Source organism: Geotrypetes seraphini, chromosome 1 (assembly GCF_902459505.1).
Source record: "Geotrypetes seraphini chromosome 1, aGeoSer1.1, whole genome shotgun sequence".
In the NCBI taxonomy this organism is placed as follows: domain Eukaryota; kingdom Metazoa; phylum Chordata; class Amphibia; order Gymnophiona; family Dermophiidae; genus Geotrypetes; species Geotrypetes seraphini.
The window spans coordinates 258,552,943-258,575,973 of NC_047084.1; the positions used below are offsets into that span (position 1 = coordinate 258,552,943).

General features: G+C 42.1%; 1 protein-coding gene across 6 annotated transcripts in view; it reads right to left on the minus strand.

Moving 5' to 3' along the window:
• ABLIM2 (actin binding LIM protein family member 2) overlaps positions 1–23,031 on the minus strand; it is a 337,722-nt gene that overhangs the window by 176,803 nt on the left and 137,888 nt on the right. For all 6 annotated transcript variants that reach the window (XM_033950058.1, XM_033950066.1, XM_033950046.1 and 3 more), the window contains exon 11: positions 1,055–1,175. In XM_033950058.1, coding sequence (XP_033805949.1) covers positions 1,055–1,175 — 121 coding nt within the window. The remainder of the gene's footprint in view (positions 1–1,054; positions 1,176–23,031) is intronic.

Genomic DNA, 23,031 nt, shown 5'->3' on the forward strand with positions numbered 1-23,031 from the left:
CAGCGTGGGAATCATTAGCACGGCTTTGTAAAAAGAGTCCCAAGTTTATAGAAGGCAGACAGTCACGAGGTGCCAGCCACATACATGTGTAACTACAAATTAGTGTTAATTAGTCATTGCTAATTTAGGGCTCTTTTTACATAGCTGCAATAACATGTCCCGTCATGGCAAATGCAATGCAGACCATAAGAACTGAATAGGCTGCATCACACCTGCCATGCAGGAATCACTACCATGGCTTTGTAAAAGGGGCCCTTAGTTATGCATGTAAATAAGCCCTGAGCACCCAGCTGCGTACTCAGATTTTAAGCTGTCTTTATATATAGGTTAATTTAGGTGTTTATTTTCCAATTAATTAGGAGTTCTTTCAGAGAACAAAAATTGGTGTTTATAGTGATTTTGCACCACAGGCACTATTGCTGAGGACTTTTTCTAAAGGTATCAAATATGTGTGTTTGTGGCACATACAATATAATATAATAAGTCAATTTCTAGACCGCATAACCAGATAGTTCAATGTGGTTCACATGAAAATGAAATGTGATAAATACTAATTACCTATAAACTTATTAAAAATGTATTTTTTAATTGCCTTCTAAAATGGAGATAGGAATGAGATGTGGAAAACAAATGTCTCAAATCCTTGTCATGTGTAGATGCTTGAAAAGAAAGAAAACGCTCGTGATATTTTTTAAATTTACAACCATTAGCGGATGGAAAGGTGAAAAAAGCCCCCAAAACAATGTAGGACAGAGAAGATTAACCAGGAAAACGGTGAGAGAATGCTAGGGAGTGTTTTTCTGGTGCTTATTCAATAAATGCTTATTTGAAATTTGGGGGGATGGGGTATTTTATCAGTGTTTGTCAGTTAAGATCTAAAAACCTAAACCTTATATATACCTAAAAAAGCCTAAAAAGATAAAATGGAATGAAAAGGCCATAATAACGGTAGTTACTGAGTAGAACATTATATGGGCTTTGGAAATATGGTTGTATTTTTTTAAATTAGGCAGATGAGAGAAAACAAATATATAGTGAAGCTGATGGTCATTACCTGGTCTGCTGTAATGCTGAGGAGAGTGGGATGTAGGCGTGTAGCGGCCATAACCCACTGATCCAGTAGAACTAGGACTGGATGCCCGATACTGCTTTAAAGACCTGTCATCTTGGTCACCCTAAAAAAGACAGCAAGATCATTTACTTTTGTTGTTACCTAAGACAGTGTTTATCAGTGTACGTGTGTGCCATTTAGCAGAACTGAGCAAACATTTAAGTCCTGCTACAGTAAGGAGAACCTGAGCTTGTAGAAATGATAAGACAAAAGAACACAAGATCTGTTTACAAAGGGGTTTTTTTTTCCATTCTGCAGACAAGCTCTTGAAAACAGAATGCACACGTAAAGCCAAAATTTTGATAGCACTTTATAAACCTGCCCAAACTGAAATGTGGTGTTCTACCATCATAAAGCTAAACTTTACCCCGAGTGCCCATGCAAGTATAGGATGCACCTGTATGGTATAAATGTCACTAATTAAATTGATGAGACCTGCTTTTTGACTGACAGGAAACAGGAAGACATTGCTTCATTTAGAAAAACAACTGAAGAGTTATTTATTTCTGCTGACACATGGGTTATCTGCAGACAGTTTCTAGATACACCTTTTTTGTGTGGGGCAGACAGGCAACATACAGTTTGTAATTTAAGAGTGCAGCCATGATGAAATGTGTGGTATTGTTATTGTCTATTTGTATTGAAATACTTTCTGGTCGATATTAAGCTGGTGACGGTCAGTATTTTTATGTCAGCTGTAGTCTTGGATATTCAGTGCCAGGCCATGTCCGGGCACTGGCATTGAATATCTGGTCATATGTTGGCTGTTAACACATATGTAGTTAAGTGCAATATTCAGCCTTTAACTCCATAAGATGAACTGCATATGGTATGGCTGCTTTTTATACCGCCCAACTTATGCAGTTATCGGCACTTAACTGCATAAGTGTCAACTCCACCCCTGGAATGCCCACAAATTATTCGGTTTCAGCTCAGGCGATACTCGTGAATGTTGAGCGTTGCTAGCCGGTTAAGTGCTGCCGAATATTCGCAATTTGCCACAGACAAGCAATTTAAATGGCCAGGGGCTTCTCCGGGCTTTTTAAATTGCTTTGAATATCAGGCAGTTTATATTTTAAGTGTATTTGATTAGCAGGAAATTGTTATACATATGTTTTATTATAATCTGACTTGTTAGAGGCTGGTAAGAAAAAAATGCAAATTTAACTTTAAATATTACACTGGAATTTCTGTCAGGTAGCCATTCTCTTGGCCAACTCAGTCATCCATCCTCTTTCAGCCAGTACAGTTAGTAATTTATTTGATATTCCGCATTTCTTAACAATTATAGTAAAAATCAAGGCGATTAACAAACAATAAAATATCTAATAGGTGCTAGGAAACTTCCCTATCTGTCCAATAGGCTCACAATCTAACTAAAGCACCTGTATAAAACTATATAACTATAAGGTACATTTCAAAAGAATAAAAATAAAAGCAACACAAAAAATGCATAATTGAGATCAAATAAATAGAAAAATGAGAATAAAAAAGTCAAGAAAAAACCCAAAAATGACCCCCCCAAATCAAATTTAACAAAGGACAATCTTATTGGACAGTAAGGGGGGTCTCTGGAAAAATCTGTCCTTAACCTGGTTCAGGACTTCATAATGAAAGGAACCAACAGCAGTGCCCCAAAGTGGCTGAAGAACATAACCTTCGCCGACGATGAGGTGGGAAAAGGCAGGATCTGAAGAGACAGGCAGGTCCTGGCAGAAGAGGCAGGTCGCAGAATCCCTCCTGACACTGGCTCCACTCGGCCGCACACCATCCAAGCGGGCTCGACAGATTGAACCAGGCCGCCGAAGAACCGAAGGAGGAAATAGCGGCGAAGGGCACGTCCAGCCAGCAGCACCATGATCCCCCAACAGCAAAGGAATGGTGAACCACCCGCATTAGCGGCATCAGGACTAGAAGACTTCAGATGGAGGAAGCCATCAGCGTGACTGTCAGATGCAGCACAGTTCCAATGGCAGCACAGGGGAGCCACGCCGGAGCTGAGTGTCCACCATCTCCAACAAAGGAGGAATCGAGGGGACCCAATCTCGATCCATCTGTCTGTGCCAGCATCCTCCAACCACTAACAAATAAATGAGTATCTGGCCTTAGGCAGGGATAAAGATGACTGAGGAAGGCAATTTCAAAGCACTCTGCTTATAGTCTGCCAAGAAACCATCTCACAAGTGGTGGCCCCCATAAATCATTCGTATCTTGGTACTTGCATACAGGCATCTACCTTTACCTTACTGGTCAAAACCTCCCAATTATAATTATGAAACAAATGAAGAGGAGAAATGGCAGAGATACAGTATAAATATACAAGGCTTGTGTTGAGTGACTCGACTAAGGATTTATGCTCCTCAATTTAAGAGTTATGCTCAGAAATTGGCCTCTTATTTACTAACTGCATTTTCATGAAGAGGTTTACCCAAAATTGCTAATAATGCATTGAACAGTGATCAGATACTCTTGGGTATTTTCTTTACCTGTTCTGCAGGCTCACAGTCTAGCTCTGGGGCAATGGTGAGTTAGGTGACTTATCCAGAGTCACAGGGAGCAGGCTGGGATTGAGTTTGCAACCTCAGGGTGTCGAGGCAGCAGCTCTAGCCACGAGGCCACACTCCCCTCCCTTGTACCTCCTGGATATGGATATGAGATGGTAGCAGGCTTGGAGAGTGACCTCATGGATATCTTTGAATATTTACTAGGGCTGGGTGAATAAGTTTTTACTCAAAGGACCCAATTATTCAGCTGGCGGTGATCAGTATTTTGCTGTCGCCAACATTAACCTGGAATTTCAATGCCGGGGCCCTGTTCAGGCACTGGCACTAAGGCCCAGATTCTATAAATGGCACCTAACTTAATTTTTTAATCAGCACCGATAATGAGCAATAATGACTTCACTAGATAGAGTTTGAGCCCACTGGGACAGATAGGGAAATATGATAAAGTACCTGAATGTAAACCACTTAGGCTATCAGTGGTATATAAGTAATATAAATAAATAAATAATTGGCAAACATTAAAATTAATTGGCTAGTAGGCATCAAACTCAGTAGGCCCCTATTGCTTTCAGGTAGGGTCTTAGCCATGACGCCTACCATAAGAGCATAAGAATTTGCTGCTGCTGGGTCAGACCAGTGGTCCATCGCGACCAGCAGTCCGCTCACGCGGCGGCCCCCAGGTCAAAGACCAGTGCCCTAACCGAGACCAGCCCTACATAAGAACATAAGTTCTGGCTGCTGGACTGGAAGAAGAGGTCTTCAGCTGGCAGGGCTTTGGGCTCTCCATCAGCTTGGGTATTTAAGTTTTACATTTGGGCAAGGAGCAGGGGGGAAGGACAGGAAGAAAGTTTAATGCTCAACCACTTTGGGTTCAGGGCCAGTGCCCACCCTTACCCCTTACCATGTCCCCATCAGCTGTCTGAACACAATGCAGAGATCTATGATGATCATATTTCAAAGCTAACATATTCCAGACAATAAATTTTCTACCTCTGTTGTGTGGACATTTTATTTTTCCATTATGTTGGTCCTATTTTGTCTCTTCTGCTTTCCTGTGTCTTCTGATAATTCCCTATCCAGTGGTTGCTGTCCATGTCTTTTTTTCCTCTCTCCTGTCTTGCTTCGTTCCCTCTCTACATCTGTCATTGATATACTGATCTTTCCTTTTTAGCTCTTCTTGCTTTTTTCTTTTCTGCATCTCCATCCAATCAAATTTCACTCTTCTCCTTCTTTTTCAGCTACCTACAAACTTTCCATCTCTCTTTCTCATGCGCTAGCTCTTCCATCTCACACATTCCCCATTCTTCTATTCTCTTCTATCTTTCATCTACTCCTCATTATCTCATTTCTACATCTGTACTCAATATCTGCTTCTCTACTGCTCATTATCACATTTCTACCTCTGTATTTACTATCATCCTCTCATTCTTCACCTTGCCACTGCCCCCTGTCTCTCCCACTTGATTCCACAATTTCCAGTATATCCCCTCCTTCCATTCTTCTAACCCAGAATCTCCTGTTCCTCTCCCCTTCATGGCTTACACTCCATCTTCTTTTCCCATCTCTCTTCTCTCCTGTCCCTTCCTCCACAGTCCCAACATCTTACCTCCTCCTCATGGTCCAACATTGCTCCTGCTTTCTTTCCTGCTGTTCTTTCCTCCTATCGCCCCAGGCCCCAATCCAATATTTCTCCCTCTCTCCCTCCCTCTCATTCAATGCATTTCTTGTTCTTCACAAATACCCTTCCATCCACCCTCTCTCCCCGGCCTGACTAACACCCCTGAGTCCAACATCTCTGCCATTCTCTTCCCTCACCAGGCCATAGAGGCCGAGGCCAAGGCTTCTCCTCCCCTCATTCTTGGCTCAGGCTCAGGTTTCCCCAGTGGCACTGCATATATTGTCCAGCATTCTCCCCACCCCACAGCCACATAAATGGTATGATGTCACCATTTGTGTGGCTGCTAGGATCCCTCTGTCTACAGAAAACTGGTAGAGGTAAACAACTTTTATATCCACCCCCTTCCCCCGCCCGACGTAACTTCCCGTTTCCGCCTGGGTGGATTGCAGCAGAGGGAAAGCTTCGGGGCAGAACCGGCTGCTTGTGAGGATGGCTGCTGCGCCAGGATCCCTCTGAAAAAGATTTTGACTCTGAAAGGAGACTGGGAAGATGAGGGGATGGGGAAGAAGATGAATAGAAGGGGAAGAGATGCCTGGACCACGAAGTTCCCTGAAACTGCAGGAACCAAGGCAGCTGCCCTGTTTGCCCTCCCCTAATGCTGCTACTGGGGGGAAGAATTGTATGCCTATCCATTTTAGGTTCAGGCCCACCCAAAATAGCATGTTCTGCCATACCGCTGCTGCTGCTGAATGAAAAAACTAGCAAGCACAGTAGCTATAAAAATCAGCATTAGAAAGTGGTACAGTCCAACTTTTATAATACAGCAGGAAAGAATGTTAAAAAAACACACCCTTTTAATCCATCTTCTGCACTTACACCATAGATCTTATTCACTTCTGCTGAATATGGAATCTGAAAGCAATGCAACTATCTGAGGAAGGTATCAAGATAAGACAACACATGAAATATTTAATTATCCCTGTATAATGAAATTAATTTCTCTATAGATTCACTGTCTCATTAGCAAACAAAACAAAAAGAAAAGGGTGATAAGCATAGTCTAATGGCGTGCAGCCCCGGATTGTGCCTCTATTATATTGTTTAATTAGTCAACTGTGGCAAGCACAATGTTAATCAAGGTCAAAAGTCAGTGACTCATTTTGAAAAAGTACTAAATTATTATTATTTTTTTTAAGTTCAATCATCTTTATTAGTATTTAAAAGTATACAATGAGCAGGTAATCAGTAGTCAAAAACAACATCAACATTGGTACAAGCTGTCATCATTACCGCATATGAAAGTACAGTAGGAAAGGTCCTACCAGAACAAGAACCAAGGAAAGATAAAATAGAACAGGTCAGACGTGTATAATATAGCACATTAGTTCATCAATGGTTTGAGAGAGCAAATAGAGCAGACAACAGGTATCAGAAACATATCAGCAGTAGTAGAGCATAAGTGATAAAACTAAGATCTAAATCAGGGGTGCCCACACTTTTTGGGCTTGCGAGCTACTTTTTAAATGACCAAGTCAAAATGATCTACCAACAATAAAATAAAATAAAAAAAACACAAAGCACACTGTTTGCATAGAAAATGTTAATCATCATTCCTATTCCAGGGTTTTTCAAAGAGGTCAAAGCAGATGACTCTAAGCACTATCACCTCAGTAACAACCATACAAAAATAGACAAATATACCCCCTCCCTTTTTACTAAACCACGATAGCAGTTTTTAGCGCAGGGAGCTGCGCTGAATGCCCAGCGCTGCTCTCGACACTCATAGGCTCCCTGCGCTAAAAACCTCTACTGCGGTTTAGTAAAAGGGGACCTTAGTGTAAAATATAGACAGCAGATATAAATTCAGACACATTTTGATCACTAAATTTAAAATAAAATCATTTTCCCTACCTTGTCTGGTGATTTCATGAGTCTCTGGTTGCATTTTCTTCTTCTGACTGTGCATACAATCTTTCTTCCCTTCTTTTAGCCTGTATGCTTCCTCTCCTCCAGACCTCATTCCTTCCCCCCAACTTTTCCTTCCTCTTCCCTGCCCTTTCTCTCTGCCTCCCTTTCATTTTTTTCTGTTTCTCTTCTTTCCTTCTGTATCCCTGCCTGCCCTTTTTCTTTCTTTCTCCCTGCCCTCCCCCAAGCCACTGCCACTGCCATTACCATTGGGGACCAGGACCCAAACACCACCAATAACAGGCCCCAAGCTCTCCCTGCTTCGGCCAACCAGCATTCCTCTCCCCGACGTCAATTCTGCCGTCGGGAAGAGGAAGGCTGATCAGCCCAAGATCGTGATCAACCTATTGGGGGAAATGCTGCCGGGTCCTGCCTTCGCGGAAACAGAAAGTAGGCAGGACCTGGCAGGAAGAAGAACAAATGCTTCACTAACCTGTCTCCCGCATTAGCCCGTAGCGAACGCTTGCTTCAGGGCTCTCAACATGTGCGTGCCGGCTTCCCTTCTCCCCCCCCCCGGACATAACTTCCGGTTTCGGAGGGAAGAGAAGAGAAGCCGGCACGCACACGTTAGAGCCCGGAGCATAAGTTCGCTACGGGCTGAAATCTCCAAGCCAGTTTTTTGGGGGTTTTTTTAATGTTCAGCAGCGGCAGATGATAGCTGGGCTGACCGCCCAGCTAAAAGGCCCTAGGGAGAACACTGGAGAGGAAGGCTGATCGGCCCGTAGATCAGGACGGCAACACGAGTCTATCACGGAACCCGGGATGGGCTCCGCGATCGACTCGAGTTGCCTTCCTGAGCTACTGGTCGATCGCGATCGACGCGTTGGGCACCCCTGATCTAAATAGTATTAGAGTCAAAACATGACTGGAATCGAAACAAGATTGGAATCGCACGAGGCAGCAGCAGAACACAACCCATTAGGAAGGACTCAATCGAGAAAGAATCGGCGCCCACATTTTTAAAAATTTAGTAAGGAATCAACGTCTCTCGGTTGCAATCCTTTCATACTTGGCATAAAGGCATACCGTATTCCACCATTCACTATGTGAAACATTGGTAAAATCTTTCCAATTAGCAAGTATAACGCGGAGTGCTATCAATAATAATAATTGTAATATTGGAATCTTATCCAATGAGATAGACCAGCGGGAATTAGACAAACTAGTGAACAGTAGAGGATAAGACATTGGAATATTAATGTCTAATAGGAAACAAATTTGTGCCCATACCTTATTCCAGTAGTTATGTAGAATAGGACATTCATATATCATGTGTTTTAATGTACCTATGGAAAGTTTACAGGACCAGCAGTGGCCATTAGATCGATCTTTTTGTATCTTGGATAATTTACTAGGAGTCCAATAAGCCCTATAAGCCAAAAAGAAAAAGGTCTGGTAAAGCGCAGCTGAACTGGTTATCTTATATAACATAGTCCACATTTGACTCCAAGCAGTTTCATCTATATTGATGTCGAAATCAACCTGCCATTTACTCAGAGTAGGATTGATATTAGATTGCTTAGTTGATTGAAGTAATTTATACCAGTTTGAGGCTTCTTTCTTCTTGTAAGTGAACACTTGGCAGTAACGCAAAAGATCAGGCTCAGACCATACTCTTGTATTGTTTTTAAGAAGGTCACGGAACGCATGTTTGAGTTGGAGCCATTGAAAGAAAGCCGAGGGCGGTAGACGATATCGTGAGCTAAGTATATCATAAGGTATCCAAGTATTTCCATCATATAAGTGAATCAATTTCCAAACACCTGCGGTTTTCCATTTTTTCCAATTAATTGTAGTACGTTGAATTTGTACGGTAGGGTTACACCAAATGGGAATATGAAGGGAGTTACACCAGGGATTAGCAAAGGTCTTATCGGTTTCTTGTATAGCAGTAACATATAATCCTTATGGAGAAGAAAACCAGAAGAGAATACAAAAGGTAATAAGTCAAGTGCCATCCATTTATAGATTTCTGCATCTAATTTAATCCAACTACAAGTAGAAGTATTATGTGTATTATGTAGCAGCCACCTAGAGGATTGTCGTAGCAAGAAAGCATAATGGTAATCCAAAAAATTCGGGAAGTTAGTTCCACCATCATTTCTAGGTAACTTCAATCTATGTAATGCTATTCTGGGTACTTTGTTGTTCCAAAGAAATTTAGTCAGGAGTTGATCAACCCTTTTATAAAATGAAGGAGGCAGCAAAACAGGTATCATGCTCAAGGGATATAAGATCTTTGGTGCTATTACCATTTTGATAGATTCCATTCTCCCCCACCAAGATAATTTCAATGGGTTCCATCTGGTTGTAAGTGTAGTGATCATCTGGAGTGTGTCGTCGACTATAAATTTAATTGTTTCTTCTATTGTTGGTCCGAAATGAATACCTAAGTATTTTAATTTCTCTCTAGACCATTTAAATTCATAATCTACAAAGGATTGTTGAAGAACATGTTGATTAAGAGGCATTAATTCTGTTTTAGACATGTTAAGTTTGTAACCAGAGTATAAGGAGTAAGTATTAATGAGTTCCAACAAAGGTGGTAAAGAAAAAGGGTCAGTATATATTAATACGTCGTCGGCATATGCGGATAATTTCATTTCCAGTGTACCTACCTTAATGCCCGTAATATCTGGAGATTGCCTAATGAAAAGGAGAAGAGGTTCTAAGGCCAAATTAAATAATAATGGGGATAGTGGACACCCCTATCTTGTTCCCCTGGAGGGGTGGAAATTAGCAGATATTAACCCATTTAATTTAATTGAGGTGGAGGGTTTAGTATACAATATCTTAACCATTGAAATGAAGTGTTTTGTAAAACCAAACCACGACATTACATTAAATAGAAAGTGCCATTCAACTCTGTCAAACGCCTTTTCTGCGTCTAGGGCCAAAGCCAAATATGGATGTGATGAGTGTTGGGCGATTTGGATAAGAGATGTAAACAATCTGGTGTTATCACTGGCAAGTCTCCCTGTCATGAAACCGTTTTGTTCTTCTCCAATCAGCATTGGAAGGACTGTTTGTATTCTATTTGCCAATATTTTCGCATAAATTTTTGCGTCATTAATAAGCGATAAGGGTCTATAATTTTGGATTTTAAGTTGATCCTTATCCGGCTTAGGTAGAACAATAATGGACGCTTCCGTGAATGTTCCCATGACTTCTCCTGTTGAGTTAAATACATTGTACAATTGGAGTAAATGGGGCGCTAAAATATCTTTAAAGGTATCATAGAATTCAACCGTGAACCCATCAGGTCCCGGGGATTTTCTCTTTGCCATACCATGTATCGAGGAAACAATATCGTCCAGAGTGATATCTTTTTCCAAAGAGAGATTATCTTCTAAGGATAATTGAGGTCTTTTACTTGTATAGTCTAAAAAGTTCTCAGAATCATGACAGAGGGATTCAGTAGTATATAGTGATTCGTAAAATGTTTTAAAATGATGTATGATTTCTGCTGAATCGGTATGTTGAATGGTACTAAATTATTTAAATATAGACGTGGAGGGCTATTTTCAAAACAAATAAGGGTTCCTTTTACTAAGGTGCACTAGCGGTTTTAGCACGTGCTACAATGCCGTGCGTGCTAAACGCTAACGCCTCCATAGAGCTTGCGTTAATATTTTTCATTTAGCGTGTGGTTTGCGCATGCTAATCTTAAGTGTGCACTAAAAAAGCTAGCACACCTTAGTAAAAGGAGCCCTAAGTCCAACTTTGGAAGTTTCCAAAGTTGGGGGTGGAGAAATGTCCATTTTTGAAACAGCTAGACATCTAATTTTTTTTGCCATTTTCAACCACAAAAACGTCCAAGTTTAAAATGTCCAAATCCAGACCATTTGGACGTGAAAGGGGACAGAACTGTAATGGACTGGCCACACAAACATGCCAACAGAGCAATGGGGCACATAAAGGATGCCAGAAATATATCTCACCATAACTCCCCACCATAACGGTGAGCCCTCCATAACTCCCCAAAAACCTACTATGCCCACCTGTCTACCACTCCAATGGCCCTTATAACTTCAGGTGCCACCATTATGGCAATATAGTAGGATTTTGGTAGGCTCATACTTTCTATATTTTTTATTGCTTTTATACAAATACACAAGAATACTCTTGTTCCAGAAATGTGGAAAGAAAAAAGAAATTAAAGAGATTAGTATGTTTAAACAATTATATAACTTTTCCCTTCTTAGACCACAAACTTAACAAAGATTTCCCAAAAGAAGAAAGAGGAGAACTTCAATAATACAAATTATTAAGTAACGCGGTATTGGCTTAACGGAAGATCCCAATACGTCAACTGCTGATTTAGCTAAACAGTTCTAGTCCCCAATTTCTTCAGATCTAAGAAGGCCCTTAATTGCTCTGGTAAATAGATGTATATTTCAAACCAAGATAATTAATCAAACACTTGCAGAGATATGCCAACAAAAATGTGGCTCCTAATGTCAAAGTTTCAGATCTCATTTCAAGGATTAATTTTCTTCGATCCTGCGTTTGTCGGGTGACATCAGGATACATCCAAATCCTTTTCCCATAGAATAATACTTGAACTTGACGGAAATAAGTCTAAATATGGCATTGATGTCTTGCTCAAAAACTAGTGATACCAATAATGTGGCTCTTTCTGTTGATTCTGACAAGCTGGTTTCAAGAAGGTCAGATACATTAAGATTTTTTCTTACATCCGAATTCATTGCCCCCACTTCTAGATTTGGGCCTATTTCCTTCTTTATTGGTAAATAGTAAATTTTATTGACTGGCGGTAAATTTTCTGAAGGAAACTTCAATCAAATATTTTTTAAACAGATCTAGAGAGGTCATAAGCAAAGATTTTGGAAAGTTCAATAAGCGCATATTTAATCTGCGGTTATAATTTTCAAGCCATTCTATTTTTCTGGTCAGTACATTTTTATCCTTCACAATCCCAGTAGTCAGGTTTTGAAGCTGTTCCACATTAACTTTCACTTGTTTCATTTCAGAAGCAAAATCCTCTTGTATACCATCTATTTTTTTACCAAGATCATCTACAGTACTTACAAGTTGCGAAATATCATTTGAAGACTTGCTGACTGTTCCATTTAGCGTCTGGAGAATCTGCAAATGTTCTCCAGAGTCACTGCCAGTGCTATGGTGTCGCTTCAGCTTCTGCTCCCAACATTCTCTTTTTCCTTTTTTTTATTTATATTTTTACAAATTAACATGTCAATCAGTACTTGAAGGAAATATAACAATCCAATAAGAAAAACAAATATTAATTATGAAATAATGCCACATAGTAACTATGAGTAAAGTCCACAATCTGAGAGGAGAAGGAATCAATCACTTCCAAGGGTAGTTGGTTTCAAGAAATAAACTAAATTAATACAATACAAATAACAGAGTGCAGTTGGAGTTATTTAACTAATGGCCTGCTGGGTTGATTCCATGGAGGTATCTGGAATTCTTGTGGTTACTTTACCTTCAAGAAAAAACTGCAATTGATCGGGTTCATAAAAAATATATCTATTACTCTGATAAGTAATGCAACATTTACAGGGGAAACGTAATTGAAAAGTTGCCCCTAAACTCAAAACAGACTGACGACAAGCCAAGAACTTCTCACGTCTGGCTTGTGTCCACTTAGATACATCAGGAAATATAGAAATTTTGAATCCATGAAATTCCACCTTTTCAGTCCTATAGAATAGACGAAGAATTGCTTCTTTATCTTGAAGAAAGACAAAAGTTACCAATAAAGTAGCTCTAGTCAATAAATCTTCTTGCGATGTCTCCAGCATACCAGTGAGATCCAATTCTCCCGGTATGGCGTTCCCTTTATCTTTATCCTCCTTTGGTAAATTTAAGTAATATATCTTTTGTAATGGTGGCATGTTATTTTCAGGAAATTTCAAAACAGTGTTCAAAAAGGAATGAAATAGATCCCTAGGAGATTGAAACTTGGAAACAGGAAAGTTCAAAAGTCTCAAATTCAAGTTCCTATTAGCATTTTCCAAATTTTCAATTTTCCTAGCAAGTAAAACTTTATCCTTAAGTTGTAAATTAGTAGTAATCTTCCCATCTGCCACAGATTTCTCCAATTTGTCCATTCTAATAGACTGTTGCTGGAGTTTCTCTTCAAAAGTTTTAAATTTACTATTAGTATTTTGTGTGGAAAGTACAATTTGGGAGCATACCTTATGTAAAGTCTCCATAGCGCTCCATAATGCCTCCATGTCAATCACCGCTGGTTTAATCAGGGGAGCAGGGGTAGCTATTCCGGGGACTCCACCATAGGATCCATCTCCACCTTCCCCGCTTCCCGCTGACTTTCAGGTCCTCCGGTTTCCAATGCTGACTGTAAGGAAGTCAGCAAGCTGTGGTTTCCATCCGGGGTCAGGGGTGAGACCTGCAGCGCCGCCGGAGACATCAATTCCGGCGCTTCCTGTGCGTCTGAGGGCGTCCCCGACATCATCCCGGGACGCGGAGGAACTCCGGGCCCAAAGGGGCTAAGCGAAACATTGCTTTCCAGGACCGAGGTCTGCCCTCCTTGGTCAGCGGATGCGCCCTCTCCAACTGGGACAACGTAGGATGTTATTGCCGCTTGCCGAGTCAGTGAAGTGGAAGAGGAGGCAGGAAGCACAATCCTCTGCTTACCCCTGCGCTTAGGCATAGCAGGTAAGTTTCTATAAAGGAAAAGTTGAGAAATTAAAGAAAATGCCGAACAGAGCAGGAGCCACTTGATAGCTCGACTCACTCCGACGCCATCTTGATTCCGATACCGAGATTCTCTGTTTCTTTGAGGTTCCTGCGGTGTCTACCCCTCGAAATGGGGTTTCTCCCATGAGAGTAGTTTCACAGGGATCCCATGGCTGTGCTGCGAAAGGAGCAGGACACAGCGGTGGTACAGCTAGCGGTGGCGAAAGAGATGTTTCCAGGTCCAATTCCTCGGCTTCTCCTCCTGCCGAGGAAACAGCAGACAGTACTCCGGCAACATCATGGGACCCAGAGGTGATAGTGAACTCCCGAATTGAGTGTTGCATTGGGAAAGAAATCCTTGCCTCAGAGGGTTCGGCTCAGACATTTCCTTTACACTTCGTATGAGGCATTTTGGAAAAAGGTAAAGTTGTTTAGAACTCTCTCCGTTATCAGTCGGGAATGTGCTGCCATCTTAGAAAACGGCTTTCCACCCCGGTAGGCTCACACTTTCCATGATGACCACCACTCTGTGCTTCTTAGGGGTGGGTCGATCTGTTGACTCCGGAACTGGAACCGTCTGCTGAACAACTTCCTGTTCCTCGTTGTCAGGACCTTCCTGTAGCAGCTGGTATCTATTCCTCAGGGTGATTTGTGGTGTCGATGTAGAGCCGCCCTGTATGTGAGAGAAAGAGACAGAATAAGGTCTTCTGCATTTTCCTGTGGAGGAAGTCACCAGCTGCCAGGAATCAGCGTCCCCAGCCACTTCCTGTATTCCGACGGTTGGTCTCAAGTTTTCAGGTTTGGATGCTTTGGGTGTCTCTAAGATGGTCTTGTCAGGTTCCTGTTCAGTGATCTGAGACAGCTCCTGGATGACTCCATCGATGAAGGTCTCATCGTCTCGGACACATCTTAAGCGCTGAACCTCCTCTCTCAGGCTCCTCAGCTCTAGCAAAAGGCTTTCATCTGGCTGATCCATTGCTTCCGTCTGTGTGGAGACTGTAGACATCTTTGAGGGGATGGCCTCGGTCTGTACAGAGACCTCTGCCCTCCGTCCTGGCTTCCCTTCCATCTGTACGAAGACCGTAGCCATCCCCTGGGTACTTTCGGTGACTGGACTGCCTGTCTTGATAGAAGTCTTGCTGCTTCTAGTTCTACCTGCCATTTAAAAAAGTTGATTTTTTTTTATATATATATTTGTTAGGATGGAGGCTGTTAGGTGTTGTCAAAAAGTGTTGAGGTTGGAGGGATAGAGGTAGCTAGTTAGTTCTTGGTCTGGGAGATAGAGTAGTTAGTTAATTGTCAGTTAAAGTTGCCTGCTTGTTAGTGTGCTAGTGAGGTCAGTCTGATTAAATGTTAGAGGATAGTGTGGTCTGCCTGTTAAAATGGTTTGGGGATAGAGTGATTGGTGTGGTCCACCTGTTAAGTGTGAAAGGTTTAGTTGCTTGTTGGTTAGGTAGAAAGTAGAAAGTTGAAAGACTTGGAAGATAGTTGAAGAAGACTGAAGTCAATTGGTTAATTAGCTAGTTGTAGAAGTTAAGAGACCGGCTAAAGTTGATAGCCCTTCCTTGAGGCCCTTCTTGAGGCCCTTCGCAAAGGCGCTCTCGCTAAGGCGAGCGCCTTTGCCGCTCGTCTTCGCTGCGCGCCGAACAGCTGCACACCATTGGCTCGTCCCCTTTTATGGGGGGAGTTTGGCTGGTGACATCGGGGGTGGGCGGAGTTAGCTCTCGCCTCTTCCCCTGCTAGCGCCGCCTTCTCTGCTCTTTCCTGCTAGCACACTCTCTGCTCCCTGCTCCGCTCACTATTCTGCCATGTGCTCAGGATTGTTCTACCATGTGCTCAGGACTAGGCACAGCTCCTACAGTCTCCCTTCGGCTGGCCTTGCACTGTGGACTCTCTGCCGTTGGCTCGTTCCCTTTTATGGGGGGAGTTTGGCTGGTGATGTCGGGAGTGGGCGGAGTTAGCTCTCGCCTCTTCCCTGCTAGCACCACCTTCTCTGCTCCTTCCTGCTAGCACACTCTCTTCTCCCTGCTCCGCTCACTGTTCTGTCATGTGCTCAGGACTAAGCACAGCTCCTACAGTCTCCCTTCGGCTGGCCTTGCTTAACCATAGATCCATCTTGTCTGCCTGAAAACCGAGCAATTTATCAAAAAATCTCTTGTAACAACAAGACTTGCTAATCGGGAAAACAAATAAATATTGCCCTTGAGTAATTCTGTTAGGTTTGTATCATTCAAAGCATAAAGACAAGTGAATAGTTGCCATTACTTTAAAACAGGTACAACCAAACTTAAACAATATTCTAGCCTCAAAAGGCAACCAATGCAACTGTTGATAAGGTGAGGTAATATGGTCATATTTTTTTTTCAACCCAAAAATTAGACGAACCGCCGTGTTCTGTATATGTCTCAGTCTCTTTTGAAGCTTTTTATGAGATCCCAAATATATTATATTACAATAATCCAGAATGGACAAAATGGATGATTGTACCAGTAATCTAAATGATGCAGTATTAAAAAAAAATTTTATCACCCAAAGTTTCCACAAGGTTGTTTAACATTTTTTTTACTACTAAATTTGTGTGATCTTCCAGAGTTAAATGGCGGTCCAATATGATGCCCAAAATTATAATCAACGTGGAAATTAGAAAAGTTCAAAAGGTATGTTGGAGAGGGGTCTAGGAGGTGGGAGGGAAGCAGGGTGGTTAACAGTTGGCCGCGACAAGATATAGGAAGGATGGCTCCTATCCTGGCTCACCACTGGACCATCAGGGCTTAAGGGAGTCCTGCAGTGGGCATCGGAGGCTGAGTGCAGAGCTGGGAAGGAAGGGATGGAGGGGGGAAGGAAGGCCAGGTCAAGGCAGGGCAACTGACTATAAACTACCCTCCCTTGGTTTATATTTGAGTAAACCATTTTCCCCCTATTTGGGGGGGGGGAAAGATTACCTTGGTTTATAATTGGATCAGTTCATATTTAGGTATATATGGTAACTGAATAACAAGCTTACTAGTGCCAATAATTGGCTTTTTATGAATCAGTTATTGGCACTAATTAGAATCAACTACATGTTATATACATAAATTTAGGCATGGGATCCACACCAAAATTTTACGTGCAAGTCTAATCTAATCTAATCTTCCATTTGTGAGTCGCACAAACCTATACAAGCTCAAAAAAGGGGGCACAGAAACAGACAGGTTATGGCGGATCGAGGGCATTCCTGCATAGTTATAGAATAGAAGTATCCATGCCTAAATTTAGGCATGGGCATTTGAGCCACGTTTTTATTACTGTAAATGGCTGTACCTAAAGTTAGGCATGGTTGCCGGTTGTAAGCACTATTCTATAAATTGCACCTAACTTTAAGCGCAATTTATAGAATAGCGCTTTCTTCAGCGCCATATATAGCTTTTACCTCTAAGTCATATATAGCATTTACCCCTAAGTGTGCCCCATTATGGCACCTACATCTTGGCACCAAGTTACAGAATTACCCTGGTATTGACTTAAATTAATAGGATGGAAGGCAAAGTTTTGCATATTGGCAGGGACTTTTTGTCTGTTGTCAGATCCAGGTACCATACAACATGCTCTTTTGATTGCAAGCTTCTGAAAGCATTCTTCTGTTTTGACTTTTAAATATCATTACAAGGGGCCACCGGAAACTAACTTAAAGGAATGCACCCGACCCGCTTAGTACGAGAGGCTGCCGGAATGTTCTCAGTCCATCCAAGAAGAGAATGATGTGGAGCCATGAAACTTACAAGTTATTCCACACTTTTCTTGACTCTTTCATTCCATTTCATATCACTGAAACGAAAAGTGTCAAGAAAAGTGTGGAATAACTTGTATATTTCATGGCTCCACATCATCGCCTTCTTGGTTGAGCTGAGAACTTTTCAGCAGCCCCTCGAAATTCTGCACGATGAATGTATAATGCACTTTCAGTTAAAAAAAAAAAAACCCCCAAAAAACTTATTATATGCATCATGCATTTTATTTACAAGATTTAAAACTGTGCTACAGGGATACAGAATTCAAACAGAAACATATTTTAACACACCGCAGTTTTCTACTGTGCTGCAAACCAAGCTCTCGCCACACTTCAGCTATTATAAGCTCCTGATGGTTTCTGAACAAAAGACCCAGCCAGTGCTAAAAAGCAGTGTTCCAGCATAAACAGTGTTATCAAAGCACTGATTCCAAGCCCATCTGTTTAAAACTGAGCTGTGCTGTGGTGTGCGTTAGAGCTATTAATGGCTGCCATGGAAATATCTGATTTTACACAGTGGTTCTGGTAATCTCACAATATGTGTGGAGGAAGCTAAGCATGCAGAACAGCACATGCATACAAATGGCCTCATAAAATTCCAACCAGCATGAAAGTATGGAGTGGAGTAGCCTAATGGTTAGTGCAGTGAGCTGAGATCCTGGGGAACTGGGTTTGATTATATAACATCACATTTGTGAAATGAAGATTAAAAATGTAGACTTCCTCTCGGTTCATAGACAACTTGGCGAAAGACAAAGGTGCGCGCCGACAACTGAGCGCAAGACGGAGGCGCGCGCCAAAGAAAATTACAGTTTTTAGGGGCTCCGACGGGGGGTTTTGTTGGGGAGCCCCCCAGTTTACTTAATAGAGATCGCGTCGGCGTTGTGGGGGGTTTGGGGGGTTGTAACCCTCCACATTTTACTGTAAACTTAACTTTTTCCTAAAAACAGGGAAAAAGTGAAGTTTTTAGTAAAATGTGAGGGGTTAGGGTTACAACCCCCCACACCCCCCACAATGCCCCCACAACGTGACACAATCTCTATTAAGTAAAGTGGGGGGGTACCCCCCCACCCCCCCTGTCGGAGACAGAAAAACAGTAATTTTCTGCGGCGCGCACCTCCACACTGCGCTCAATTGTCAGCGCGCGCCTTTGTCCCGGTGCGCTTTTGACCTGACACCCTTCCTCTCACATTGTACAACAAAAAGGAAGAAAAAAGTCTCAGAACCCTGTCAGGAGCAAGCGCTGTTCTCCGCCTGGAAAGAATAGTTACTTCTTAGGCCAAAAAAATTTCCTGCTGTGTAAAAATGTTTCAAAATCTTTAATGCTATATTAGAGTTGTACTTCATTCTATTTCATAAGAACATAAGAATTGTCATACTGGAACAGACCAGACCGAAGGTCCATCAAGCCCAGTATCCTGTTTCCAACAGTGGCTAACCCAGGTCCCAAACATGTGTATTCAAACTCTGGTTCCAAAGCCACAAATGGCGTTCATGTAAAGTGACTTATCTTTTCAGCTGCAGAGCATACAATGACCTGATTCCTCCAACAGTGGCCAGGGTTTCCCTAACTTGCTGCATCAGAGAAATAAGGGTCGTTTTAGTATCGGTACTACTTTGTGCAATTTCTGCCTCTAACTCTAAATCAATGGTTCTCATCCCAGTACTTAGATATACCCAACCAGCTTTTCAGGATATCAACAATTACTATGTATGAGATAGGGGACACTCGATGAAGTTACAAGGAAATACTTTTAAAACTAATTGGAGGAACATTTTTTTCACTCAGAGAATAGTTAAGCTCTGGAACGCGTTGCCAGAGGATATGGTAAGAATGGATAGCATAGCTGGTTTTAAAAAAGGTTTGGACAAGTTCCTGGAGGAAAAGTCCATAGTCTGTTATTGAGAAAGACACGGGGGAAGCCACTGCTTGGCCTATATCGGTAGCATGGAATATTGCTACACCTTGGGTTTTGGCCAGGTACTAGTGACCTGGATTGGCCACCGTGAGAATGGGCTACTGGGCTTGATGGACCATTGGTCTAACCCAGTAAGGCTATTCTTAGAAGAATTCTGTACGGAAATAACTGAAAAACTAGAACCAACTAACGGAGACATAGAAGACGACATCACAACCTGCCAAAATCTTGCAAACACAGTTCTACATAGAACTGCATCAATAAAAGCCAGAAAAATAAAATGACAAAATAATCCATGGTTTACAGAACAGTTAAAAAGCACGAGGAAAGAAGTAAGAAGAGCAGAATGAATATGGAGCTAGTTCCTGCATGTGAAGGAAGACTTTTGGTAAAGCCACGAACTGTGTGCAGTTGCAAAGTGCGACTGGTAGGAGAGAGCCGGCCAGAGGAGGTAAACACCTGAGAGAGGCACAGATTTGCAATGAACGGGGTGGTAGGGGACGTGCATAGATGGATCAGGAATTGGCTGGCGGACAGGAAACAGAGGGTAGGAGTAAAAAGACACTACTCAGACTGGAAAGGGGTCACAAGTGGGGTCCCACAGGGGTCAAAGTTGGGACCGCTGCTGTTCAATATATTCATAAATGACCTGGAAACAGGGATCAAGTGTGAAGTTATAAAATTTGCAGACGACACAAAACTCTCCAGTAGAGTCAAAACTGTTGAGGAATGCAAAGAATTACAAGGAGACCTGAACAAACTGAGTGCGTGGGCAAAAAGATGGCAGATGAGCTTCAATGTAGAGAAATGTAAAGTCTTGCATATGGGGAAGGGGAACCCAATGTACAGCTATACGATGGGAAGGAGGGTACTGGGGGAAGGCTGCCTAGAAAAAGACTTGGGAGTATTGGTGGATAAAACAATGAAGCCAGTGGCGCAATGTGTAGCGGCCTCAAAGAAAGCGAACAGAATGTTGGGCATAATCAAAAAGGGTATCACTACCAGAACGAAGGAGGTTATTCTACCACTGTATCGAGCGATGGTGCGCCCACATCTGGAGTACTGTGTCCAATACTGGTCGCCCTACCTTAAGAAGTATATGGCGATACTCGAGAGGGTCGAGAGAAGAGCGACAAAGATGATTAAGGGCATGGAAAACCTTTCATATGCTGAAAGGTTGGAGAAGCTGGGGCTCGTTACCCTGGAAAAGCGGAGACGTAGGGGGGGGACATGATAGAGACTTATAAAATCATGAAAGGCATAGAGAAGGTGGAGAAGGACAGATTCTTCAGACTAACCGGGCCAACAAAAACAAGAGGGCATTCTGAAAAATTGAAAGGAGACAGATTCAAAACGAATGCTAGGAAGTTCTTCTTCACTCAGAGGGTGGTGGACACCTGGAATGCGCTCCCAGTGGAGGTGATAGGGCAGAATACAATATTGGGCTTCAAAAAGGGATTGGATGATTTCCTGAAGCAGAAGTGGATTGAAGGGTACAGATAGAGGGTAACTATACTGGTACTAAATGAATAGGGAATAAATAATTTTAGGTTAAGGACCACTTACAACAGGTCATGGACCTGGGGGCCGCCGCGGGAGCGGACTGGTGGGCACGATTGACCCCTGGTCTGACCCGGCTGAGGCAATGCTTTTGATCTTATGTTCTGAACGGAGGGAAACATGATAAGGCTCGCGTTGGGACACCAAAGGGAGGAGGAGGGTCGTGTTTTGACAGGAAGGGAGGAAGAAGAGACGTGTTGGCACAGGGAGAGGCAGGGTCGCATTGGGACAAAGAAAGAAGGGAGGGAGCACAAACTTTGGACAAAGGAGAGGAGGGAGAGAGGAAAGCATGAACTTGGGACATAGGATAGAAGAATGGAGAGAGTGAAGGAAAGAAATGCTGAGGTGGGGGAATAGAAAGGGGAAATTGTTGGGCATGGGTGTCTACTCTGAGTGAGAGGGAAAGGGAGATGGTGCACAAGGGGAAATGAAGAAAGAATTGTTGTGCATAGGGAGGGAGAAATATTGGACATGGTGGTGAGAGAGGCGTGAAATACAGATGCATGGGGAAGAGACAGAGATGAGAGAAATGTTGGATGTGGTGGTGGAAAGGGAACTGTGGGATGGATGAAGAATGAAAGTGTAAACCTATCTTTTCTTTTTATTTAAATTACAGTACAGTGTTCCCCCGGTCGTTCACAGTCGGTGGTTCGTGGTTCCGGTCATTCGCAATATTTTCTGACCGCAAAAAGCCGGCAAGGAGAGGGCAGGAGAAAGCAGCCGGAGTGCTGGCGAGTGCAGGAAATCACTCGCTGTATGCTCCGACCGCCTCTTCCTGCACTAAGTCGGGCCTTATCCAATCAGGAGTTGCTTTGACACGCAGCTCCTGATTGGTAAGGCCCAACTTAGTACAGGAAGAGGCAGTCGGAGCATACAGCGAGTAATTTCCTGCACTCACTGGCGCTCCAGCTGCTCTCTCCTGCCTCTCCCGCTGCCCTCTCCAGTCTCCCCCCATGAAAAACCGTATTAGCGTTTTTTCAAGATTCGCGGGGGTTCCTGGAACGGAATCCCTGCGCATATCCGGGGAGTACTGTACTTTATTTTGAGGACTGTTTCTTTAATGTTTAATGTTCTTTAATGCTTTTTTAAAAATTTTTTTTTTTTTAATTCTTTATTCATTTTCAAATTTACAATAAGTGTAACAATATATCCAAACAAATTAACAATAAATTTATAACACTTAATAATCATCAATGGTACAAATAATATGCTCTTATCTCCCACCCTTCCCACCCTTTCTTATCATATAATCAATACCTTATACAATATGTAACAATAAATTTACCCTCCCCTCCCCCCCTCACAATCAAACTTGTAAATTTAAGGAAAAAAATAAAATAAAATGTCATCTAATCGGTACAATACTTTGTAAATGGTTCCCACACATCCTGAAATTTCCTGAAAAAAACCGCGCTATATTGCAATAAATCTTTCCATTTTATAAACATGACATAAGGAATTCCACCAGAAATTATAATTTAATCTACTCCAATTTTTCCAATTATACATAATTTGTTGAATGCCAACCCCGGTCATTATAAGTAATAATTTGTTATTATTTGTAGAAATCTGACTTTTTGCTCTCAGTGCCATACCAAATAGCACAGTATCATATGATAATGCCATTGGGTTATCTAATAAACAATTAATTTGGTCTCAAATTGATTTCCAGAAATTCATAATAAATGGACAATAGGATAATAAATGATCTAAAGTCCCTGCTTCGAGATGACAGTGCCAACATTTATTAGACTTAGAGATATCCAATTTTTGTAACCAGGGGTCCATAATGCTCTATGTAACAGAAAAAAACAAGTTTGTCTCATAGATGCCGACACTGTACATCTCATCCTCCAAGTCCAAATTCGTGGCCATTGAGACACAGTAATTTGATG